The sequence below is a fragment of the Lacerta agilis genome, chromosome 2 (assembly GCF_009819535.1).
Source record: "Lacerta agilis isolate rLacAgi1 chromosome 2, rLacAgi1.pri, whole genome shotgun sequence".
Lineage (NCBI taxonomy): Eukaryota > Metazoa > Chordata > Lepidosauria > Squamata > Lacertidae > Lacerta > Lacerta agilis.
In genome coordinates, this window is record NC_046313.1 from 107,899,838 (window position 1) to 107,926,748 (window position 26,911).

At 45.0% G+C, this 26,911-nt stretch overlaps 1 protein-coding gene across 1 annotated transcript; it reads left to right on the forward strand.

Moving 5' to 3' along the window:
* On the forward strand, positions 1-25,815 carry LOC117042166 (von Willebrand factor A domain-containing protein 7-like). Its single transcript, XM_033141662.1, has 18 exons — positions 1-253; positions 1,690-1,812; positions 3,651-3,830; positions 4,867-4,942; positions 5,168-5,259; positions 6,208-6,372; positions 8,538-8,747; positions 11,184-11,322; positions 13,777-13,913; positions 14,694-14,975; positions 16,338-16,553; positions 17,789-17,961; positions 18,892-19,006; positions 19,641-19,845; positions 21,297-21,378; positions 22,083-22,306; positions 23,508-23,630; positions 25,632-25,815. The coding sequence occupies exons 1-17, from the start codon at positions 1-3 to the stop codon at positions 23,617-23,619; spliced, it is 2,784 nt and encodes a 927-aa protein (XP_032997553.1). The 3' UTR covers positions 23,620-23,630; positions 25,632-25,815.
* Positions 25,816-26,911: the final 1,096 nt, after the last annotated feature.

The window sequence follows — 26,911 nt, forward strand, 5'->3', positions numbered from 1 at the left end:
ATGTTGCTCCCCGTGGGCATCACTCTGCTCCTCTGCCTGGGCACCGCAAACGGATTCCTCCCCAACCACGAATCGGGGGGCATTGATTCGACAGTCTTCACGGATGCCGACATCACGGAAGAAGGGGTCCTGCGGGCTGTTGCCCATTACATGGAGAAGAACCCACTGCCTGGAAGATCTCCCGTGGCCCCGGGAGAGCTGGAAAACATGAAGCGGCTGACAGCGAACGAACTGTTCAGGGCCTTTTTCAAAGGTAGGCTTGGAAAACAGGAGTGTGAAGACTAGATCTCATGGCCCTTGCAGAGAGTTGCTTCTGCGCAGCCTATTCCCGCACAGCACCTGCTTTTCTGTATCTCTGCTCCCTCTTTTCAATTCTTCCCACCCCACCCCACCAGCTCCTTACCACCCACATGAAATTAGGCTGAGGTTCACGTGCAGCCTGGAGGGGACGCAGCTTGCCCACCCCAACTTTTGCATAAGTCGGTGCTGGGGCTATTTTTAAAAAGCACTTCCATTTTTATGTATGGATTTCAGGGTTCGGAAATCAGTCATGCCATCTGTTATGTATTAGTTTAATATGCATACACGAGTTTCACTGCTAGTTCTGTAACTACCTTTCTCGCTCCAGGGTGATTCAAACAGGTGTGGTGACAGTTGCTATTGGTTAACTTGTTGGCACAATTCGGATCCTTACACTGGAGAGCCAGTGTGGTGTAGTGGTTAAGAGCGGTAGACTTGTAATCTGGGAAACCGGGTTCGTGTCTCCGCTCCTCCACATGCAGCTGCTGGGTGACCTTGGGCTAGTCACACTTCTCTGAAGTCTCTCAGCCCCACTCACCTCACAGAGTGTTTGTTGTGGGGGAGGAAGGGAAAGGAGAATGTTAGCCGCTTTGAGACTCCTTCGGGTAGTGAAAAGCGGGATATCAAATCCAAACTCTTCTTCTTCTCTGATTGGGTCCCACCAAAATCTAAATTTATCCTTTCCCCCAACTCCTGTTCCTGAGAGTATAAAAGGAGCTGGCCCTTTCCCTCCAGTCAGTCAAGTTCCTACTGCAATAAAGGAGATTGTTCTTGTTAGACTTGCCTCCTAGCATATCCTTGCTAGCATCCTGAATCACTACCCAGAGCTGATTACACGAAGAGCTGAAATCATATAGACACGGCACCCATGACTTAACACCATCTGTCCCCGTTTTCTTTTTCTTTACTGTATATATACCGGTAATTGTTTATTAAATTTTCCATTTTACAATTTAAAATATTCGTTCTACATCCTTAAGATATCAGTGGCTTCCCTTCTTCTCTTTCCATGGTTCATTTTGCATATCATAAATCCCTGCATATTTTACAAAAACTACACCGTTCAGTATTCCGTTATTGCATCCATCAAAACTTGTTCACACTGTTGAATTTATCTCAATGCTGCCAGCGTTTTCAGCTGTGTACACAATTATTTCCCATATATTCAATAAACGTTTTCCAATCTTCTTTAAACATATGTTCTTCTTGTTCTCTTATTCTGTATGTTAAGTCTGCGAGTTGTGCATATTCCGTCAACTTAAGTTGCCATTCTTCTTTAGTTGGGACCTCACTCGTTTTCCATTTTGGGGCTAACGAAACACGGGCTGCAGCAGTAGCATACATAAATAATCTTTTCTGACACCTGTCCCCCTTTTTCTTCTCGCACAGCTGATGTCTCTCCCAATCGATTAGTCAAAGCCATACAGGAACTCATCTCTGCAAATAATCAAGTGGAGGTCAACCACCCTGAAGACAGTAACTACTTCTTCCACTGTGAAAAGATTGCCCCAAGTAAGTGGGAGCTGTGCCTTGGGGGAGAGGGGGATGGAGCTGTGTTTGGGGTGATGTGGGGAACTGTTGTTGCTTTAAGAGAAACACTGAACTACTTGCAAGCACAGGTGAATGGTACTTAATTAGCCACGTTATCTAACAGTCCATATTTTTAGAACTCATGCTTAGTTAATTTGTTGTTGTTCAGTCGTTCAGTCGTGTCCGACTCTTCGTGACCCCATGGACCAGAGCATGCCAGGCACCCCTATCGTCCACTGCCTCCCGCAGTTTGGCCAAACTCATGCCAGTCGCTTCGAGAACACTGTCCAACCATCTCATCCTCTGTCGTCCCCTTCTCCTTGTGCCCTCCATCTTTCCCAACATCAGGGTCTTTTCCAGGGAGTCTTCTCTTCTCATGAGGTGGCCAAAGTATTGGAGCCTCAACTTCAGGATCTGCCCTTCCAGTGAGCACTCAGGGCTGATTTCTTTAAGGATGGATATGTTTGATCTTTTTGCAGTCCATGGGACTCTCAAGAGTCTCCTCCAGCACCATAATTCAAAAGCATCAATTCTTCGGCGATCAGCCTTCTTGATGGTCCAGCTCTCACTTCCATACATCACTACTGGGAAAACCGTAGCTTTAACTATACGGACCTTTGTCGGCAAGGTGATGTCTCTGCTTTTTAAGATGCTGTCTAGGTTTGTCATTGCTTTCCTCCCAAGAAGCAGGCGTCTTTTAATTTCGTGACTGCTGTCACCATCTGCAGTGATCATGGAGCCCAAGAAAGTAAAATCTCTCACTGCTTAGTTAATAGTTATTAATAATAATAATAATAATAATAATAATAATAATAATAATACCCCACCCATCTGCCAGGTGTCACCAGCCACTCTGGGCGGCTTACAGCACATAGAAAAACAGTAAAACATGAAGCATTAAAACTTCCCTATACAGGGCTGCCTTCAGATGTCATCTAAAAGTTGTGTAGTTCTTTATCTCCTTGACATCTGATGGGAGAGCATTCCACAGTGAGGGTGCCACTACCAGAAAGGCCCACTCAGTGTCCAGGTTGAGTGATGGAGGTGGAGACGCTTCTTCAGGTTTACCATGCCATTTGGTTTGCCTAACTCAGGTTATGAACCTTCTGGCCCTCCAGATGTTGCTGGATATTCTCTTCATCTCCAGTAACAGTAACAGCAACAACAACAACAACAACAACAACAACAACAACAACAACAATTTTATCATTTATACCCTGCCCATCTGTCTGGGTTCCCCGAGCCACTCTGGGAGGCTTCTAACACATAAAAACATAGGTAAAAGGGTAAAGGACCCCTGAACAGTTAAGTCCAGTCAAAGCAGCGCTCATCTTGCTTTCAGGCCAAGGGAGACAGCATTTGTCTGCAGGCAGCTTTCCGGGTCATGTGGCCAGCATGACTAAATTGCTTCTGGAGCAACGGGAAACCGTGACGGAAGCCAGAGCGCACAGAAACGCCATTTACCTTCCCGCCACAGCGGTACCTATTTATCTACTTGCACTGGTGTGCTTTTGAACTGTTAGGTTGGCAGGAGCTGGGACAGAGCAACGGGAGCTCACTCCGCCGCGGGGATTCGAACCGCCGACCTTCTCATCAGCAAGCCCAAGAGGCTCAGTGGTTTAGACCACGGCGCCATGGGAGCTGGAATCTAACCATGCCTGGAGAATCCCTGGAGAAATTCATTCCAGGGAAGAGTACATGGCTTCCAGTTAGGCTTGAGACTTGACATCTCTCCAGTTTAGAAGTTCAGAGTTCAGAGGAGGAGGAATTCAGAGGAGGAACAGGGATGTAGAAAGTTCTCCTGTGTTATCTGTTCCCAGGTATAACGCAGATCCGAAACCTGAGGGACTCCATGCTAACTAGCCTGAAGGAACCTGTGAACTCATCAGCTTTGGAATCGGCCCGACAAAGTGCTGGACAAGCTCTGCACATCCTTCAACAATTCTACAGTAACACCAACTGGCCTGAGCTGGGGAAAGGTGGACCTTACGATCACCTCTGTAAGTCAAAATGGATCTGCAAAACTCTCTCTTGTTTTCAAAGTTAAACATAAGAAGTACAGCGGTACCTTAGACGCCGAACGGAAGCCGTTCCGGAAGTCCGTTCGACACCCAAAACGTTTGGAAACTAAAGCGCGGCTTCCGATTGGCTGCAGGAACTTCCTGCAGCCAATCGGAAGCCGTGGAAGCCCCGTCGGACGTTCGGCTTCCAAAAAAGCGTTCGAAAACCGGAACACTCACTTCCGGGTTTCGATCGTTCGGGAGCCGAAACGTACGAGTACCAAGGCGTTCGACAACCAAGGTACGACTGTATTACTTCAAAGAAATATAGAAGCATGCCCTGGTTCATCAATTTGCATCCCAGGTCCTCAAGCAATGCTATCCATTATCAGTATAAGAAATCCAATATCAACTCATTTGAAAGGTTTCATTGCGTCCTAATATAAATATCGCCAATTGCGTATTTTTTTTATTATATAGGTCATTTGTTTAAAAATAAGGAATTTATTGCAATTATGGTAGAATTCCTCAATTTTTTGCATTCTTTCATGACTTTATTTGTCCTGACCCGATGAGTGAGCTTGATCATATGCAAAACTAGGCAAATATATTCAAGAGAGTCGGTGAGGATCTGCAAGAGTGATCCAAAGCACCTTTTGCATTTTTTTAGCACCTTTTGCATTTTTTTATCTACCTGGTTTTTAAAACGGACATCCCTTTTTTCCACTCATGGAATCGCCATACAGAATCATCATAAAGCTGCCCGAGCTGCCGATTGTCAGGTTTACATGGAATTCAACTGAGTCTAAAGCTGTGTACCCGCCATATATTTAAAGCACATTCCCGCTCTCCAAAGAATCCTGAGAACTGTAGCTTACTCACCACAGAGCTACAACTCCCAGCACCCATTCCCAGCACTCTTGGCAAACTACAGTTCCCAATATTCTCGGGGGGGGGAGGCAGACATGTGCTTTGAATGTATGGTATGTACACAGACTAAAATAGGATTCCCCCCCCCATTATGTTTGTCCTACAGTAAACCCGGCCAGTCCTGCTTTCCCTGTTGCTCCCGCTTCTAAGGAAACCTGTCGCGACTGCAGCAAAGATGCAAGGTAAGAACAGGCACCCATGGGTGATGCTTGAGGAGGAGAAACGGCTGCCTGTTCTATTGTGGCCGTGCAGGCAGAAAACAACAGAGGAGTGCCACTGATTTGTGCTGCTCCGTAGCACCTCAGAGTGCCCCTCGCACATGCGTGAAAATTGTGTAAGCACCCTTTAAATGGTGAATTTATTTCTAAGCAGTGCATTTACCAACTTCCACGTTCTCTGTTTAACAGCAACCAGTTTGTGTGCAACGGGAACATCCTAGTGAATGACATGCTCACAAGCGGGTACAAGTTGTCAAGATCATGCACGCGTAAACCAAAAGGTAAGACTAGCGATTGCCGCTGGGATTTCCTGCCATTTGTTGGGTTTTTTTCGTTTTCTTTTCACGCCGTTGAAAAATACACGGAGGGTAGGTGGAAACAAGAAAGGCAACTTCTGAGTTCATTGCATGTCTGCGCCTACCTCCTACATGCTGACTAGGAGACAAGGACTTCTTGGTGGTGACTCCCTGGCTAAAGGCGTTTGCTTGCCGCCCAGTCAGCATGGCCGGTGGTCAAGGATCGTGTCCAGCAACAACTTCTGGAGAGACACGGATTCCCCACCACTGGTGTGAAGACTAAAATGTCCACCTCATTCCCATAACTGAAGCTGATGACCCTCACAACTGTGTTTCCCTAACTTAGAAGAAGAGTTTGGATTTGATATCCCGCTTTATCACTACCCAAAGGAGTCTCAAAGCGGCTAACATTCTCCTTTCCCTTCCTCCACCACAACAAACACTCTGTGAGGTGAGTGGGGCTGAGAGACTTCAGAGAAGTGTGACTAGCCCAAGGTCACCCAGCAGCTGCATGTGGAGGAGCGGAGACACGAACCCAGTTCACCAGATTACGAGTCTACCACTCTCAACCACTACACCACACTGGCTCTCTACACCAGCCATTGCTCTGATCCAGCCTAGCAATTCTTCTTCCTCTTCTACCTCCTCCTCCTCCTCCTCTTCTTCTTCTTCTTTACATTTATATATCGCCTTTATTTTCAAAGGATCTCAAGATAGTGTACATGGTTCTCCTCTTCCCCATTCCATCCTCACAGCAACCCTGTGAGGTAGGCTAGGCTGAGAGACAGTGGCTGGTCCAAGGTCACCCAGTGAGCTTCATGACTGGGTAAGGATTCGAACCCTGCTCTCCCAGGTCCCAGTCCAACATTCTAACCATTACTCTGCACTGACTCTTATGCCTCCTCCATTCTCTTTCCTATATTCTTTCTATAGGCAAATGTGGACACGGCGGAAGAAATGACCCAGCCGAAATGTTCCCTACCACGGGGGGGATCAACAAGGAGACAACTGACCCCCGGCTCTCCCCGCACTATCAGTTGCATCAACAAGCAGCTGAACTGGCCATACAAGCCACAAGGGACTTCTTTGTAGGAGATGGTATGGTTCATTGACCTTTGTTGTTACCCTTTAAGCACAGGGACAAATAAGACCTTTTTCTTGACCTAGATATAGTTGCAAACGCTTTTGGTGGTTTTGGCTCTTGTGATTTGTTTTGGGTAAGGATAAGGGCAAGGTTGGGACACAGGTGGCGCTGTGGTCTAAACCACAGAGCCCAAGGCTTGCCGATCAGAAGGTCAGTGGGACGACATTCCAGGATAAATCAGAAACAGAGACAGCTTCTCTAAATCAGGGATGTCCCTGGAAAATAGGGACACTTGGAGGATCCTGGAGCAGGCATAGGCAAACTCGGCCCTCAAGATTTTTTGGGACTACAACTCCCATCATCCCTGACCACTGGTCTTGTTAGCAAGGGATCGTGGGAGTTGTAGTCCCAAAACACCTGGAGGGCCGATTTTGCCTATGCCTGTCCTAGAGCCCTCCTACCTCCTTCCGAAACCCCGATAAGTGCTTACTGGGCTTTGGGAAGGAGACGGGAGGACTCTAGGACCATGGCTGAGCTCTCATGCCTCCTTCCTGAGTGCTTTCCAGGATTTGAGATGGTGCCTTCCTTGGCTGCAGGCCCAGTGTGACTGCACTGCTTGAACCGCCCTAAATCTGTCTCTGCTCTGTGGCTGTTGCTACATTATGGGACTCCCTCCCCACAGAGGTGCATCCGACATCTCCTTCTTTGGAGGTCTTTAAGCGGAGGCTTGACAGCTATCTGTCAGGAATGCTTTGATGGTGTTTCCTGCTTGGCAGGGGGTTGGACTGGATGGCCCTTGTAGTCTCTTCCAACTCTATGATTCTATGATTCTATGTATGGTGTTTGTTGTGCACTGAAGGCACACTTGTGACACATGATATAGACACGGGTCATTAGACCCCACCTTGTTACTGTGATTTGTTTTAAACTGTTTCTTCACGTAGTGTTTTAAATTGTTGTGGCTTGCCCTGAGACCTTATGGTGAAGGGTGGTGTTGTAAACAAAATCTGCCCTTATTCCCTTATGGGGTACACAAGAGCCCTTATAGAGTCCTTTGTAGGTTCTCCATCGGTAGGAGAAAATAACAGAGGCCAACCAGAGAATATTGAGAAGCAAAGCAGCTAGTAAGCCCGATCTTTATTAAAGCTGTTGCAACAGGGTGCTCCCCTCACATGCAGGAGGGAGAAGAAGGACCCATACAAAGGTGTGCCTGCCCTTATATAGACATTTAAATTGCCCACCCTGGAGTCCAAGACCACTCCCAGAAACATCATACATACATCACAGAAGAGGTGGTCTACAACAGAAATCTGAGTGCATTGTTTACCTCTTGTCTGCCAGGTTATCTGATAATGCCTTATCCGATTGCCTTTCCTGGTAGTCTGGCCATTCCTTTGAGATGGTAATCACTTAATTCCTGAGACAATGGGAAGGTTCCCTCACCCCCTCCCTCCTTGCAGAGAAACATTTGGTCAATTTGGGAGTCAAATATGGTTTCAGGACTGTCTTCCTGTGCTGCTTCAGACATGTGGTTTATATATTTATGTACGTGTTTGCTTGGTACATTTATGAACATTTATTATATATATATAAGACCTTAAATTTTTTTATTACACTGGGAAATAGATAAACAAATAAATAGGCCCATGAAATGATTCCTCACCCTGGACCTACCACTTTTGTTATTTTGCCCATAAAGGCCATGTCACAATCCACCATGCCAGTCTGAGACAATGTATTATCCAATGAAAATAGGGAGGTCCTAAGGAAAAGTGTTGGGATGCGGGTGGCGCTGAGGGTTAAACGACAGAGGCTAGGACTTGCCGATCAGAATGTCGGCGGTTCCAATCCCCGTGACGGGGTGAGCTCCCGTTGCTCGGTCCCAGCTCCTGCCCACCTAGTAGTTTGAAAGCACGTCAAAGTGCAAGTAGATAAATTGGTACCACTGCGGCGGGAAGGTAAACGGCGTTTCCGTGTGCTGCTCTGGTTCACTAGAAGCAGCTTAGTCATGCTGGCCACATGACCCGGAAGCTGTACGCCAGCTCCCTTACCCAGTAAAGCAAGATGAGCGCCGCAACTCCAGAGTCGTCCGTGCCTGGAATAAATGGTCAGGGGTCCCTTTACTTTTAAGGAAAAGTGTATAGGTATAACCTGTTTTTACTCCGGTTTTTTTCCCCAGGGTACGGCCTGCTGGACCAGGTGGGCAGTGATACCTTTAAGAGGTTTTTCAACTTGTACGGTTATTCGCTCACCTTTGTAATAGACACGACAGGCAGCATGTCAGAGGATATCAACCATGTCAAAACCACCTGCATCAAACTCCTCCGGGAATATTCCAGCTCCCCGGATAAACCCTTTAACTACATTCTTGTGCCTTTCAATGATCCAGGTGAGAGGGCAAAAAGGCAGAGCTGGTTCTTTCCATGCTAAGTCTGCTTAGTCTTCCTTCCTTCGCTCTGCTTCCCCCCCGCCCCCGGAGAATCCAAATAACGTCGTTGCCCACCTGTTCTTTTGTTAGTGACTTCAAATGATGTTTTGGATAAATTCATATACAGGCAACTCCCCCATTTGTGTTCTTTTTTTAAAAAAATAAATTTTTATTATTTTCAAAATATACCAAATTACAGCCAATTCAATATCGAATATACAATACATTTAATCAATGCTCTGCCGAGCTATTACTCCCCTCCCCCACGTCAACAGGTTTTCTAGTCCAATCTTGTCGCGCAGTTCATATTACATCCATATTAAACTATGTCAAAGGTTTATTCCAATCCTACAAGTGTCTTTAAACTTCCTCTGTTCAATCTTAAATACTCCACAAATTTACTCCAATCTCTTTGAAACCTCGAGTCATCCTGGTTTCTGACCCTGCCGGTCAGTTTTGCCAATTCAGCGTATTCCACCATCTTCGTCTGCCACTCATCAACTGTTGGTAGCTCCTGTAATTTCCACTTTTGGACAAGCAATATTCTCGCCGCAGTTGTCGCATACATGAACAATCTTTTGTCCTTCTTAGCTATTTCTTCTCCCATCAACCCCAACAAAAAGGCCTCGGTTTTTTTTTGGGAAAGTATATTTAAACATCTTCTTGAGTTCATTGTAAATAGACTCCCAAAATCCCTTGACCTTATTACAAGTCCACCACATGTGATAAAAGTTCCCTTCTTCTTGTCTACATTTGCAACACAGCTTATCATGCATTCTATACATTTTTGACAATTTTACTGGAGTCAAATACCATCTATACATCATCTTATAAACATTCTCTTTCAATGTCACACACGTGGTGAATTTCAAAGTCTCATTCCATAGTTTTATTCATGCATCATAATCAATATTATGCCCAAAGTCCATTGCCCATTTTATCATCACTTCTTTCGTCAACTCATCTTTAGTATACCATTCTAACAACAAGTCATACATTTTTGTTAAAAATTTACCTTTACCTTCTAATAGCTCAGTTTGTAATCTAGATCCCCCATTTGTGTTCTGGGTCATCATGCATGTCGGTGCAGCATAAACCTGCCCCTACCCCATTCTTCCCCCTCCCTGCCTCATTCCAGGACCATAAATGGTCATGAATGCCCTGTTTGCACACAAAATGGTCATTCCGTTCTGTTTGGTATGTAAAGTAAGTGTAAAATTGCATTTGTTGTTCAGTCGTTCAGTTGTGTCCGACTCTTTGTGACCCCATGGACCAGAGCACACCAGGCACGCCTATCCTTCACTGCCTCCCACAGTTTGGCCAAACTCATGTTAGTAGCTTCGAGAACACTGTCCAACCATCTCATCCTCTGTCGTCCCCTTCTCCTTGTGCCCTCCATCTTTCCCAACATCAGGGTCTTTTCTAGGGAGTCTTCTCTTCTCATGAGGTGGCCAAAGTACTGGAGCCTCAGCTTCAGGATCTGTCCTTCTAGTGAGTACTCAGGGCTGATTTCTTTAAGAATGGATAGGTTTGATCTTCTTGCAGTCCATGGGACTCTCATAAAAGTGTTCTCGAAGCGACTGACATGAGTTTGGCCAAACTGCGGGAGGCAGTAGAGGATAGGGGTGCCTGGCGTGCTCTGGTCCATAGGGTCATGAAGAGTCGGACACAACTGAATGACTGAACAATAAAAAAATGGCTGCCAAGTACTTGCAGTTTTAATATTTATTATATAGCATTATGGGAAGTGGGTGGCGCTGTGGGTTAAACCACAGAGCCTAGGGCTTGCTGATCAGAGGGTCGGCGGTTTGAATCCCCGCAACAGGGTGAGCTCTCGTTGCTCGGTCCCAGTTCCTGCCCACCTAGCAGTTCGAAAGCACGTCAAAGTGCAAGTAGATAAATAGGTACTGCTCCAGCGGGAAGATAAACGGCATTTCCGTGTGCTGCTCTGGTTCGCCAGAAGCGGCTTTGTCATGCTGGCCACATGACCCGGAAGCTGTACGCCGGCTCCCTTGGCCAGTAACATGAGATGAGCGCCACAACCCCAGAGTCGTCCGCGACTGGACCTAATGGTCAGGGGTCCCTTTACCTTTTTACCTGACATTTTCAGAAGGTAACATTAGAATTCTTTGGTTTCCCCAAAGCATTTTATGTCCTTCTTCATTAGACATAAATTAACCAGGCTAAACGTTGACTCATCACAAAAATAATATCAGGTTTGAATTCTTCCCGCCCCCCCCCAAAACCCATATTTTACGACCCCTCACTGAATAAATTTGCCAAATGTAAGTTTCACCCGCTAAAATGACATCCCCTGCATGACCCAGTTTAAGGTATGTCTCTGCCTGACAGCTCTTCGTTGCAGATACTCATTCCCTCTCATATCTATCCCTGCAGATGTTGGCCCAGTCCAAGTGTCTCAGGATGCGGATGAGCTTCAGACCTTGATCTCTAACCTCAGACCTACGGGTGGCGGTGACTGCCCAGAGATGTCTTTGAGTGGCCTGAAGTTGGCTTTGGAACACAGCTTGCCAAGGTAACAAGCCTGGCCTTTCCCGCCTTATTCCCAACCTAAATATTCCCATTACCTTCATTCCTCCTGTCCTAGTACCTGGAAGCCTGCTGATCTCTTAAATCACCCCACCAATTCTCTCTTGCTACCTTGAACTTCTTCCAGGGTGGATTTGATTTAAATCAAACTGATTTAAATCACGATTTAAATCACTAGTCAGTAAGGCTTAATTTAAATCACAGTTTTCTACATAAAGACTAATTCTTGCTGGTATAACTTTAATATGCAAGTAGATGAAGATTTTTAGAATAACAACTTTTCATATTAGTTTTTTTATCCCCAGTTTAATAGGTTAATCATTCATATTTGGTTTTTTTATTTAATTTTTATTAATTCATTTTGTTTAACAAAGAAAGAAAAAAAGTAACAAAGTATTACAACTGCTATTATATAATATTACTGAATAAAATTTAACATCCCACATAGTCGTATCTGTGTCTTATCATTTATATCTTAAGAGAAAACTAAAAAAAAAAAAAAATAGAAAAAGGGAAGGAAAAAAAATTCAGCCAGGCATATAATTAGATAGTCCATACATCCACTTACTTATACATACCTATATATACCTAGACTCTCTTAGCTACGTATACATAACAAACTTAACTTGACAAAACTTTAATTTCACAAATCAGACTTCCTGTCAAATCCCCATGCGTCTACTTCTCTTATTATTGAATGTAGATCAAACAATTCAGATATTTTCCAGTACATTCCGCCATATTATGTATCCATCTTTCCCCAACTCTTTGCCCTTCCTTTAGCACTCAAAAGCTGGCATGGAAGTAAAGTTGTTATTATACTTTTGGGCATATTTCTTGTATATATCCCATTTTTCAGCAAATTTTTGTTTAGATTTTCCTCTGAGATTATTAGTTAGTAGGGCCAATTTAGCGAATTCTTGTAATTTGCTCTGCCAATCTGAAATTTTTGGAAGTTCTTGTTCTTTCCAACTTTTTGCCACCAAAATTCTGGCCGCCGCAATTGCATAAAGAAATGCTTCTTTTGATTTATTTGGAATTTCTTTTTCCACCATGCTTAGTAATAATATCTCCAGTTTTTTTGTAATCATTCATATTTGGACAACTTTTCTGTTGTGCTTAGGAAGGAGAAAAATAATCATTACCTTAATAATAACAATTTAAATAGATTTATTAGATCCATTCCACTCCAAACAATCAGAAAAAATATTGTTTCTATTCTATTCACTGAACTTCTTGAAACTTAACACTGAAGGGGTTGATTCTGTACTCATAGGTTTGTAGAACAATAGGATTAAGGTCTTTTTCTCAACTCTGTTCATGTTATAACATTTTTGCTGTGAAGAAGAGGCATGTGATCTCTGCTGAGTCAAATTCAGTTTTGAGAACTGCAAAAGTAAACCAAGCATCTGTGATAATATCTTGTAGGCAGAGAAACTGCCCAATAATCATACAAAAACCTCTGGAAGAGCATAAATGACATTGTGAATGGATTAATGGAATTTATTTACTAAAAAAATTAAACATAAACAGCCTTAATCTACATAATTAAAAAAACTAATCTTTATTTCATGATTGAATAACCTTTGGATGGTATATATATTTTTTCACCAAAAAGCATTTTATTTTTAAAAATCCGATTTAAATCAAAAAAATCCGCTTTTTTTATTTATTTATTTTAAATCATTGATTTTTATCCACCCTGACTTCTTCCTAGGTCAGCTCCTCGTGGTCACCTCTATTTTTTTCAAATCCTCCCCCCCCACTGGTTCAGCCTTCAAAATTCCAGTTCTTCCCCACCTGCCCCCAACAACAATGGCACCCAAGTATGTATCGAGTGGCCATGTTCCAACGATCATATCTCCATTAAATAAGTTGGGGTCTGAAGGAGCCTCATGTACATGCACACAACCCCTTTATGTGAACCAGAAAATGAACCAGTTGATTTCCCATTAACCTCTAAAACATAGGAACAGGTCTGCTGGATCGGGCCAGAGGCCCATCTAGTCCAGCATCCTGTTTCTCACAGAGGCCAACCTATGGGAAGTCCAGACGCAAGACATGAGCGCGTTAGCCCTTCCTCTGATGCTGAATCATGGCTATCAGCCTCCGATAGCCTCAGGAAATTCTCTAATCTCCTTTGAACACTACCTCTTTGTTGTAGAGAATTCCATGGTTTAGCTATGCACAGCATGAAGAAGTCCTTCATGTCCCAACGTTCAGCTTTGTTTGATGGCCTCTTGTTCTGGTTATCAGGGTGGAACCCCTCCAATGGGTAGAAAAACCACTCTCTCTATTCGCTTTGGAACATGCCGGGGTATTACACCTAATTTGAACTAGGGTTTGATATCCTGACTTGTTCAGAAGCCATTAACCACCGGTTCGGTCAAAATGGGAAACTCTAGTTAGCTTCCTGATTTGTTCTCTTCCTTGCACAAAGGTCCAAGATCTTCACCTTTACTGATGCTGGAGCCAAAGATGAGCACCTGAAAGATGAAGTCCAGGTCCTAATTGATTCATCCGGGGCTGACGTGAATTATGTCCTCACAGGGTATTGTTCTAGCCGGAAACGCAGAAGTATGTATAGCTCTTGGCAAACAATGAGAAAGAGGGCATTTTCATCAGTGGGAGAGCGTTCCACAAACAGAAGGGTGGGATCCTTGAGAAATTAGCAGGCCCGCCTCCCATCTTGTGCTAATATAATTATCATTATAAGCTCTTCTTCTCTGGCGATCACTTGTAGCGAAGTACGATTGTCTTCCATAAACACGGTTTTAACAATGAGTCTGTAAGTGGCTGTGGAGGCCAATTCTGGATCCACACGTCCTTCCACAGTGGGGACATTGGTTTCCGGGCAGGAGTTGATCACAGTGAGGGTTTGCCAAGCGTGCCTTCCTCTTAATGCGTTTCTCCCTTTCCTCCTTAGTTTGAGTGTCTTCGAAGTCCATGAAGGTAAAGGCTGTTCTCCAATTGGAGCGCTCACAGGCCTGTGTTTCCCAGTTGTCGGTGTTTATACTACATTTTTTTACATTTGCCTCGAGAGAATCTTTAAACCTCTTTTGTTGACCACCAGCATTACGCTTTCCATTTTTAAGTTCAGAATAGAGTAGTTGCTTTGCTTTGGGAGATGATAATCAGGCATCCACACAACAGGACCAGGTCCAACGAAGTTGTTGTTGAAGAATCATTGCTTCGACACTGGTGATCTTTGCTTCTTCCAGTACGCTGGCATCAGACAGGCGAACATTATAAGCAACTGCTGCCAAAACACCCACTGTGGTTTGCCTTTCCTCCTGTGAACACAGAAGAGGAGGGGGTCAGGTTTTGAGACAAAAAACCCATCCTTTCTCTCCACAGGTGCTGCCGAAGAGGAGGCTTCTGGGAGAAGTTATGCTAACATCTATGAAGAACTAGCTGCTTATTCCGGAGGCTTCTATGTGATGACCACCAAAGGCGAACTCGACCAGGTCTTGGGCATCATGGAGCTGTCTCTGAATGCCGCCCCTGTTACGGTGGCCTATAAGCAACTGGATGGGTCTCAGTGCTCCTTCCCTGTGGATGAGACCCTCACAGACATAACTATCTCTGTTAAGAGCTTACACTCTTTGGATTTCACCATTGCTGTGAGGCAACCTTCAGGTACAGCTTGTTCAGGGAATGAAGCAGAGAGCTTTCCTGCAAAAGTATAGTGGGGGAAATGAAAATTGGGGACAGAGTCTTGTGCGGTTTGTGCATCCCACCCTCTGCACAAATGATGGTGAACAGTTTTCGGCCTGAGGGCTGCATTTCACTTTGGGCTACCGTCCAGGGATCCCACATCAGCGACGGGCAAAGCCAGAGGAGAGCAATGGCAGTAAATGTTACCATTGTGCAGTAGGAGAGCTTCTACACACATTCACAGGCCTACCTCTCTATCAACCATCCAGGGAAACAAGGAGCATGATCAGAGCTCAAGAACATTTAAGCAAGGGGGGGGGGATGTGGGAATGTTAAGGGATGTGGGGGAGGATATATTGTTTAAGATATCCTGTCCCAACTTGTGTTTACAAGTTCTATAATATCTGCAGAGTTAACATTCCCTTTTTAGCACACACACAGCGGATAGCTTGCATAGACTCGCTAGAGTCATTAGAAATATTATACTGGTGTCTTCCCCTTTTAATCCCTCTTTTAATAAGACACTACACAGTCTTCACACACACTCTAGCCAGTGTGATGTAGTGGTTAAGAGTGGTGGACTCGTAATCTGGGGAACCGGATTCGCGTCTCCGCTCCTCCACATGCAGCTGCTGGGTGACCTTGGGCTAGTCACGCTTCTTTGAAGTCTCTCAGCCCCACTCACCTCACAGGGTGTTTGTTGGGGGGGGGGAGGGAAAGGAGAATGTTAGCCGCTTTGAGACTCCTTTGGGTAGTGATAAAGTGGGATATCAAATCCAAACTCTTCCAGCCACTCTAGCCACTGAATCATACTGGGATCTTTAAATCAAACTGGCACTTTGGATTTAAGAGAAACCTGTAAAAATGTTTTACAGGTATTATTATTATTTTGTTTGAAAAAAGAAAAAGAAAGGAGAGAGAGGAGGAGAGCATTAATGTATTTATTTTTTAAAGAACTCGTGTTTGTTTGCTGCAGGGTATTCTTTGTTATTAATTAATTAATTTTTATTATTTTATTATTAATTAATTAATATTTTCCCGGTTTCATGGAGGGGGGTGGACCCCAAAGCGTTATACAACAAATGTATGTTAAGGGGAATGTATGTTGAGCATAACAACCAGCTATGGTGCACATTCACCGGGCCTCAAGGAGAATGTGCACACCTCCCAGTCAAATATGCCGGTACATAGTCTTCAACAGTGAAGAGTGTGGTCAGAAGAGAGGCGATTGACTGGGGAGAGGGGCAGACGGGGAAGACTGCATTTGTCCACTGGGCCTGACATTCCCTACCCCTGCACTGCCCCTCCTGCAGCTTTGCCTGTCTCTGTCTCATCCTGTGGCAGGTGTCTCGCCGTCCACTCACACAGTGATCAACACAGCCAGCCACAAGATTGTGAAGGTGTCCCCCATCCCTGAGCGGGGCTTGTGGACTGTGACTGTGTCTCCCAGCGGCTCCTACGAAGTGGAAATCGGAGGCAAGAGCTTGCTAGACATATCCTACCAGATTATGCAGAAGCAGAAAAAGTATGTGCTTCCAATCCAGGGAAAACCTGTGAAAGGTAAGTTTTGGGGGATTTGAAGCAGCCACACTGAGAGCAGGATTATCTGATGTTTACAAAGCACCTAAAGAGTTGTACAGATAGGGCCAGAGGCTCTGGCTTCCTCCACTATTGAGGGGGCCAACATCGCGCAATGTGCTGATGTAGCATGCGTAGGGCTGCCATACGTCTAGGATTCAGCCCTCATAAACAGCGTCCGGGTGGGAATTGCTGAGATGTCCGGGAAAATCCGGATGCATGGCAGCTCAGGTCAATAGTGCAGATTCTAGAGATTTTCATTTAAAATAGCTCAAAACTCAACAACCAGGTACGTTTGTGCCGAGTTCTGGAGGGTGCCTGGGAAGAGGCGGAGGCTGGGCGTGGCGCCCTCGCCCACCACACTGAAGCAGTGCCACACCCGGAGCCTCCGTCTCTTCCCCACCGGAGGAGCCACCCTCCAGCCGCTGCCCGCCTCCTCCTGCCCCGCAAAGCTGCCGGCAGCGCTGTAAAAAGGTCAGCAACTCTGGGAAACGGGGGGGGGCAGAGGGATGTTTGAACCACGGCGCCGGATAGGCTTAAGAAACGCCCTGTCGACAACTTTGGCCAACGAAAGCTCAGCAACTTTTGTGTCTGGATTTTCACCTTTTGGAATATGGCAATCATATGGCAACTCCCAACGGCAAGCCATGTCGAAAGTGTTTATCCCCTCCCACCCCACCCCCCCGATTCCCCTCAAAAACTTCATTTGGGGGCGGGGAGATTTTGCAAAAAAAGCTCAACAACTTCGGCCCAAAGTTGAAGTAGAGCAACCCTAAGTATGCACAACATTACTGCTTGATCTTGACGGGGCCCAGCCCCCTCTTTAAAAACTTCAGGGGGGGCAGCTGACATGCCTGTTAAGGGCACTCCCACACCTGTCATTTGCAGCATGTTTGCCGTGTCCCATGCACTCATTTTGGGGTGTGCAAATTCGCATTACATTGAACTGTAGTTTAACCTGCGCATCCCCTTCTCCCCCAGTTATGCAGGTTCCCTGTTTGCAGGCTCACAGTCTAATAAAAAAGGGATGGGGATGGGGGGGCAGGTTGCTCTCCCCCATTGCCATGATATTCTTCCTGGAGCACCCATGGCAGATGCTATCTCCCAGTGATTCTTGGTCTGGATGAGCTCAATGGAGATACTGATTTGATAGGTGGGGAAGGAAGACAGTCGGATTTCAAAGGATGCTCTTCTGACGTTCTGCGTCTTTGTTCCAGGCTCAAACTATACTGTGTCACTGAGGCTTGTGGGCGGGGCTAAAGGTGCTCGGGTCCAGCGCCTGGTCCCTATTTCTGGATTGGGGAACCCCATAGACTCCATCACTTTGAACCAAACCTCTGATGCCCTTGGCAACATCCTGGCTATTGCCCCTGTTTTCTTGCACACTCCGGTAGGTACCCTTTCCCATGTCATTTGCTAAAGAATGGTGCCAGTTGCAGGGCCGGCCCTACCATTGGCCCAGGGCAGGACCTCAGGTGCAGAAGCAAATGCAGCCTTCCAGGACTCCCACTATGTTACTACCAAGACCTGCCCGGACTAACCCGGAGACGGATGACAGGACACGGGTGGCGCTGTGGTCTAAACCACTGAGCCTCTTGGGCTTGCCAATCACAAGGTCGGAGGTTCGAATCCCCGCGACGGGGTGAGCTCCTGTTGCTCTGTCCCAGCTCCCGCCAACCTAGCAGTTCGAAAGCACGCCAGTGCAAGTAGATAATTAGGTACCGCTGTGGCGGGAAGGTAAATGGTGTTTCTATGCGCTCTGGTTTCTGTCACGGTGTCTCATTGCGCCAAAAGCGGTTTAGTCATGCTGGCCACATGATCTGGAAAGTTGTCTGTGGACTAAGGCCAGCTCCCTCAGCCTGAAATGAAGATGAGCGCTGCAACCTCATAGTCGCCTTTGACTGGACTTAACCATTCAGGGGATATGGTACCTCTGGTATGGAGCCCCGTTCGTAACCTGAAAGGTCTGCATCCTGAAGCCCTGCGCATGTGCGCGACGCAATTCGGCACTGCTGTGCATGCGCGTGACATCATTTTGCGAGTCTGCACATGTGCGAACCGCCGAACCCGGAAGTAACCCTTTCCAGTACTTCCGGGTTCGGCGCGTTCATAACCCATGACGAATGCAACACACAGCGTTCGTGACACGAGGTACGACTGTACACACACACACACACACACACACACACACGATACTAATAGGAAAATAAATGTTCGGGTATGATTGGAGCTGTAGTCCAATGACATCTGGAGGGCCACAGGTTCTCCTGCCCTGCTATAAAAGATCTTTAACAATAATTCTCTCTCCTCTACCTTCTAGACCACGCTGCTGAGTGTGGAAGGCCTGTCTCCAGAGAATCTGCCCTTTTCACGAGTCAGCAGCTACCCCATCAGCACGGAGTCCGTGCAGATACTACCCGTGCCGGACCAAAACAGTGAGTGTGGTATTCAAAGGCAGACTGCCTCCACCAATGGAGGCAGCGCATTAGCTCTCATAACCAGTAGCAGCCACCTCCAACGGTAAGATGATCACGATGATGATCTCATGATGGTTTATTTAATAATATATTTAATATATTTATACCCCACCCATCTGGCTGGGTTTCCCCAGCCACTCTGGGCGGCCCCCCCCAACAGAATATTAAAAACACGATAAAACTTCAAACATTGAAAACTTCCCTAAACAGGGCTGCACTTCAGATGTCTTCTAAAAGTCAGGTAGTTGTTTATTTCCTTGACATCTGACGGGAGGGCATTCCACAGGGCGGGCACTACTACCGAGAAGGCCCTCTGCCTGGTTCCCTGTAACCTCGCTTCTCACAGTGAGGGAACCGCCAGAAGGCCCTCGGAGCTGGACCTCAGTGTCCGGGCTGAATGATGGGGGTGGAGGTGCTCCTTCAGGGTGCTGAGAGTTGCTAGGTGCCCCCTATTCCCCCCTCACATAGCTACAGAATGGTTTGACAACCAATGCTTCCTCCCGGGCTGAACGATGGGGTGGAGACGCTCCTTCAAGTATACTGGGCCGAGGCCCAGCTGCCAGTACCTGCCCATGTTCTCCTATCTATCCAGGCACAATGGCACCTGGCGAAAGCCTGGAGGTCTCTGTCAAGGTGGTGAACGAAGGAACAGCTGCCGCCTTCTCCTTTAAAGTCTGGGACGACTTTGGTTTCCTGGAGAGCTTTACGCCGACGGAAAGTTTCCTAAATTCGGGAGAGAGCGTCGTCCTCAGGGCAACCTTCACGGCACCTTTGAAGAACAGCAGCTTCACTTCCAGGTAGAAACAACAACAGACAGTCACGGTATCTGTATCTCAGATAAAATACAAAACCGTGTATATCACTGGATAGAAATGTATTAATGTGGAACTAAACTGACAATATCATCATACAAAAAGCATTCATAGATATTTCCTCAGAGGCAAAGCCTATATATGCTTTAAAACATCAAAGTGCTGATACAAAGTGAAATATACAAAGTGCAATATAATGTTCAATATAATGTTAAAGATGGTTATGCAAAAATCTATAAGACGCATGGGTCCATCCTCCCAATGTTGGAGGTTACACAGTCACTCAAACATGTGGGTATGTCCTCCCGACGGGTGGCCAGCTTCAAAACTTCCCGTTTCACCAGCTATATTGGAATGATGGGAGTCTGAGGCACTTTGAATAGCTTAGCTATGTTTAATATCCTAGCTCTGATTTGATGATAAAGTCCAGACCTTGAAGAAACTGCTGGTGAAACGGGAAGTTTTGAAGCTGGCCACCCGTCGGGAGGACATACCCACATGTTTGAGTGACTTTGTGTAACCTTCTCCAACATTGGGAGGATGGACCCATGCGTCTTATAGACTTTTGCATAACCATCTTTAACATTATATTGAACATTATATTGCACTTTGTATATTGCACTTTGTATCAGCACTTTGATGTTTTAAAGCATATATAGGCTTTGCCTCTGAGGAAATATCTATGAATGCTTTTTGTATGATGATATTGTCAGTTTAGTTCCACATTAATACATTTCTGTCCAGTGATATACACGGTTTTGTATTTTATCACTTCCAGGTAGGACAGTGTTGCTGTAACGGTTTGGAATAGGAGTGGCAGGTTAAAATGGGACCATGGACGAGGTGCCAACATTTGGGAGGCCTGTGGGTGGGAAGCAGTAGTCTCAAGACGGACCAACTTTGATGGTGTCAGTCTTCAGGGAATTCCATCCCTCCCCCGGTAGCAGCAAGAAGCAGAGAAAAACAAGGAAGAGTCCTTACTAATGAGTTTATTCAGTGATCACCGTGAGAGACAAAGGAATGCAGTCCGCTTCCCGATAATGGCGTTGCTCCAACTGAGTTCTTTCCCCCTCCCTTCCTCGCAACAGCACTTATCCTTACAGTGGCCATGAGGGGCTAATTGACTATGACCTCTTTCCTCTTTCAATCTCAATGAACGCTGTGTTCTGGGAGAAGGGGGTCAGAAACACTCTCCAGTGATAATGTGTCAGCTGGCTGCTCTGTCTCTGTCTCCCCCCCCACCTCTTCTCCCAACACCTCCCAACTATTCTGTTTGCCTGTCTCTGAGCTGTGACCTTCCTCCAACCACTGCTGTAATTCAATACGGTGGTAACTTGGTTCTCGAACGGCTTAGTTGTCAAACAAATCGGCTCCTTACTCCCCCCCCCCCAAAAAAAATAATGCACTCTGTTCATCATTACCTAATGTTCTTTCAGCACTGCAACTTTCACAGCTAAAAGCTCAGCAACTCAAAACTACCTGAGACTGCCCATCACTGTCATTTCTGAAAATGATACGGTGAGTTCTCACTCCACGTTGATTATTCACTAATAAGTGATAGTGAAGAATTGCCTGCTGCCTAAGAATGTAAAAAGGGATGATTTTCTGTTCTGCCCTGCTGTTTCCCCCCCCCCACCGCAATTCATCTTCCACTGCCCCAAATTATGTTATTTGTCTCTCAGTCTGCTGCTGTGAAATTATGTAGCTTACATAATTTGCGTAATTAATTTTGCAGGTTATGTAAGTTATGGTGTTGTCATGTTATTCCGCCCCCATTCATTTAAAATGCAAAGGAAACACAATCCAAATTTGGGGGGGTTGTGGGAGGGACATAATCAATTACATATTTTTTGTGGACTGAAAGCAGCAGCAACAGTGAATACCAACCTTGTTTGCTGGATTGATTTTTGTTCCAGGTATGGGACAAATAAGTGAACATCTGCAGTTTCCGCTCCCTTTTCTATTATTGTGAGAATTCTCTTACATTCCTAAATGCCTCCCAGTTTGAGAAATACTTCCTTTTTAATCCGTGTGTGTGTGTTTTATATAAATCTGCATGCAAATTTGTATTTAAACATGTGTGTATGCTTGTGTGTGTGTGTATATTGTAGTCCAAAATATCTGCAGATCACCATGTTGGCTACCCAAGTCCTAGCAGAAAGTGGTCTTTGCAGATGGCTACCCTTGGTTCTTCCTAACCAACCTGTGCTCCATCCAAACAGAAAACAGATGAGATCCCACCAAACCACGCGCTTCTAGACCTTTACATGCCTTGTGTAGGCAAATTCCGGCACAAGCCTACCTGCTCTCGGTATATCTGGAAAATGAGGTTCTCGGCAAAGGATAATCACAGCGCTGTCACCGTCCAAATCAGTGCAAACCCTTCTGGTCTATCCTGCAGCCCACGGGGGACTGATGGCAGCAAGGAAGTCATGTGTCTCTATCAGTATGTATATCTGGTTTCTAGAAATCTGACGGCATGGTGCACAAAATGACCACTGATCATGGAGCCCCAGAGCGGAGGCAGATTCCTGTTTACCTCTGCTTTCTTTCTTTTTCAACTAATGTTAACAATATTTCCCCGCTGTTGTATATACAGGTGAAACTCGAAAAATTAGAATATCGTGGAAAGGTTCATTTCTTTCAGTAATTCAACTTAAATGGTGAAACTAATGTATGAGATAGACTCAAGACATGCAAAGCAAGATATGTCAAGCCTTTATTTGTTATAATTGTGATGATTATGGTGTACAGCTGATGAGAACACCAAATTAACAATTTCAACTTTGGGGTTTTCATCAGCTGTGCGCCATAATCATCACAATTATAACAAGCAAAGGCTTGACATATCTTGCTTTGCATGTCATGAGTCTATCTCATATATCAAACTCCAGTAGCTAATGAAAACATTAGTGAGAAATTTCACTTTCTTGGGTTCCATGATCACTGCAGATGGTGACAGCAGTCACGAAATTAGAAGACGCCTGCTTCTTGGGAGAAAAGCAATGACAAACCTAGACAGCAGCTTAAAAAGCAAAGACATCACCATGCCGACAAAGGTCTGTATAGTTAAAGCTATGGTTTTCCCAGTAGTGATGTATGGAAGTGAGAGCTGGACCATAAAGAAGGCTGATCGCCGAAGAACTGATGCTTTTGAATTATGGTGCTGGAGGAGACTCTTGAGAGTCCCATGGACTGCAAGAAGATCAAACCTATCCATTCTTAAAGAAATCACCCCTGAGTGCTCACTAGAAGGACAGATCCTGAAGTTGAGGTTCCAGTACTTTGGTTACCTCATGAGAAGAGAAGACTCCCTAGAAAAGACTCTGATGTTGGGAAAGATGGAGGGCACAAGGAGAAGGGGACGACAGAGGATGAGATGGTTGGACAGTGCCCTTGAAGCTACTAACATGAGCTTGGCCAAACTGCAAGAGGCAGTGAAGGATAGGCGTGCCTGGCATGCTCTGGCCCATGGGGTCACGAAGAGTTGGACACGACTGAACGACTGAATATTCTAATTTTTCAAGTTTTACCTGTATGGTGGTGGTTTTTTACATATTATGAGGTCATGACTTCTGAATCACACGCCCATCAGAGATTCCCTTCCTCTCATCTTTGGTTTATCGGCCTTGTGTCTTCTTTTGTAGGTCGAACTGCTGTTCTCCTTATGCAGAATTCCTGATCAGCGATGAAAATGGGAACACAAACACTTTTACTGTAGACTACAGACGATCCCGTCCTGCCGCTGCCACCTCATAAACCTACAACAGGTATAACACGCTGTCTATTGGTCCTTCTAGTGTAGTAATTTAATCTGAGCAGCAGCAGCAGCTCTCCAAAGTTTGGGGCAATGTTCCCTTCCAGTAACTGTAGGGATAGGGGAGGAACTCAGTTGAGTTTGCATATAAAGGCTTTCCTTTAAATTCCCACTTTCCGAAACAATGCACACAAAACACAGCTACCCATGAGATTCGTACTTGCCTGAATTTTGCAACACAGTTCTACAAACAAACAAAAAACGTTGACAGAAATGCATGTATTAGGGGAAAGTGTATGGGAGAAAGGATACATGCAAAACATTGAAAAGATATATTTTATTAGGGGGAACTATATATAATGTCAAAACTGCACACAAACATGAGCACATTAGGAGAAAAATGCACCAAATGCTGGTGAATTTTCATGGATTCAATAATAATTCACAAATTACTGCAAAAATGTGGAGGACTTAATTTTAAGACTGAAAAAAATGAGGAAGATGAAGAATGGACAGTTCTGTTCTTCCCTATTAGATTACAGTAGGTTGTAGCCAAGAACTAGGACTCGGTGGTTCTCAGTGAGAAGGATGGATCCCAATGGGACCGGGACATTTGCTAGGCCTGCTTCCAAACTAGCTGTTTTCTTTGGAATTGATATCACCATTTGGACAGGGAAATAAGATAGCATGACTGCCAAAAGTATTGCACTGGACAGGAATGGGGATCCTCAGGCCCAAGGGCTGGATGTGATCTTTCATACCTTTCTACCTGGCCCCGAAAGTGTAGGCGCAGGAGACAAAATGTAAGTATTAAACAGGAGAGTTCCTGGATGCTAAGATCCAGGTTTGGGGCAAGCACTCTTTGGTGAGGGAACCCCAGCAGAGATTTAAAATCACTAAATGTACCGAGAGGTGAAGTGTGGAAATATACAGGTAGGCTGTTAGACCAATTCACACGTTGAGCTTCTCAGGTAGACAGAGGGAACAAAAGCTTGATTGCCTAGTCTCTCCCAAGGTGAACTAAGCCTGGCAGGACAGCTTACTCTATGGTTTTAACCCCTTCATGCATTAATTAGAGTTAAGCATGTTGGTTATATGTTATCCGACAGACAGCACTCTCCAAAAGCCAGTCCCCCTCACTGGCCCTGCTTCGCCCATACCTGCGTACCTGGGGTTGATGGGAAATGTAGTCCAAAACATCTGGAGAGCGCCAGGTTGGCAAAGGCCCTTATAAAGCATCGTCAGCGTCTCCCTTAACTGACCCTTTAACTAGTGGTCACAACGTTACCGAATCAGCTCTTGTCATTTTTTTTTACTCTGCCTATACGAAGAAATATTAAAAAATAACAGTTGCACTATTCAGGAAAAAAAGAAAAGAATGAAAGACCAATTTCTGATAGTGGAAGCTCTGCCGAATTGGAATTGCTTCTGAATGAACATACATTAAGAACCAGCACCTGGGAGTAGGCTTTTGGGGAGTGTGATTTGAAATACAATTGCAGGTCTAAAATTGCATTTTATTTACAGGTCTAGTTGCTGCTGAAAGATAAACAGCAGAGAGGCAGTGTGGTATAATGGCAATTGTGCTAAACTAGAACATGGGAAACTAGGGTTCAAATCCCTATACTCTATATAACTGTAAATATAATAACATTTAAAAAAAAAAACATTAAAAGGAGCTAGTGAGGGAGTAAGTCCAAATGCATAAGGAGTTAGCTATGGAACAGGAGGACTGGGAGTCAGCAGAGTTGCTATCTTTTTCTCTTGACAGAAGCTCTGTGCCCAGCTGACAGGCAGAAATTCAACAGAAGCAGCTTCTCCCACTGCTGCTTCTCTATGTCAGAGTTCAAGCTCGACCTGCTGAACATCTGCCTTGATCTACGGAAGAAGCAAAGGAGATACGTGGCACCCCTAAAGTCCTCCCCGGGTCTGGGGATTTAAGAGAGGGAGGACGCTGACAGATACCTAATGCTTTTCACGCAGAATCTCTTTTCTCTTTTCTCTCTCCTAACAGCTGAACCGCATTATATGATTATCACAAAAGGCAATAACCTTCGGAGAGTCACATTTCTGGTTTCGTGGTGCCCTTTGAATCGGGGAGGAGATACTATCCAGATGTTAAACTGCCAAGTGGTGATCCGGCCGCATTGGCAGCCTCCATTACACCCACAGCCAAATAAAACAAACTTCAGAAAGCACTTGTGCCTGTGTTTACTCTCGCTGTTAAGAATAATGGGCATGTCTGCAGTCTGTATTAACAAAGCATCCATCAGTTTGATGAGCCAGAGTTTTGGGCCCGTAGCATATATCGGTCCCTCCAAACGACCTGTTTATTAAGCATTCCTCCTGATTTGCTTGGACAAAGCTTAGAGGGAACTTAGCTTGCATCTGGTGGCCTTCATCTCGAGTTGTTTACAGAGGTTATACAACAATAAGCACCCCGGTTTTCTTGCGGGGTGTTTACACCGTTTCCCGTTAATCATTCCTCCCCCCCACACACACACACTTTTCAAGGCTTTCCCCCCTTCACTTTCCAAACCACGGAATGTCTATCTCTCTTTTAAAAGTGGGTTTGTTGCTCTGGGGCAGCAGAGCACTTTAATTTCATAAACTTAAATTTCCCACTATGTGCTTGCCTCTTGGGCTGATATTCCCGTGTGCACATTTTTTTTCTTCTTTTTTATAAACAAATTTTTATTCATTTTCAGATCTTTAAAAACATACAAAACAACAACACAACAAAATATGTATAGTTATAAGTGTCTTAATCCTTATTTTGGTATTCATCTTAAATGGACTTCCCCAAAGCCCCTCCTTTCTGCTTTTCATTTTGTATCATCTCTGGCAATTTTCCTCATCAAGGTTCTTAACATATTGAAATAAAATATACCCAACCATTACCTTCTAACATTCCCAAAGCGTTTTTTCCTCGCCTAATCATACAAAAAAATGCTAATCTTAATTTTTTATAATCCAATAATTAAATTTAGACATTACTGATCTAACAATACCTTCCCTACTACCTCCTCTCCCTTCTAAGGCTATCCAAATATCCTAATATCCATATAACATCATATATTTATTAACCAATTTTTAATCTTAAATCGCTGTCTCCTCTTCTGGTTCACAAATCCCCCAATCTAGTCGGCAAGTCCCATAAATCAATCCCATTTCAAAGCCAAGTTATCTTATTCATCTTATTCATCCGTGTGCACATTTTTTACATGCTGATGTCAGAAGCACTAGCCAATCAGCATCACCCACAGCCACCTTCTTCTGCAAAATTACAGAACC

Excerpts from the sequence above, each read along its gene's own strand:
- LOC117042166 (XM_033141662.1), top strand. The coding sequence starts at position 1 with ATGTTGCTCCCCGTGGGCATCACTCTGCTCCTCTGCCTGGGCACCGCA. Across the intron at positions 3,831-4,866 it reads TGGACCTTACGATCACCTCT|TAAACCCGGCCAGTCCTGCT; the intron begins GTAAGTCAAAAT and ends TTTGTCCTACAG. Across the intron at positions 4,943-5,167 it reads GACTGCAGCAAAGATGCAAG|CAACCAGTTTGTGTGCAACG; the intron begins GTAAGAACAGGC and ends TCTGTTTAACAG.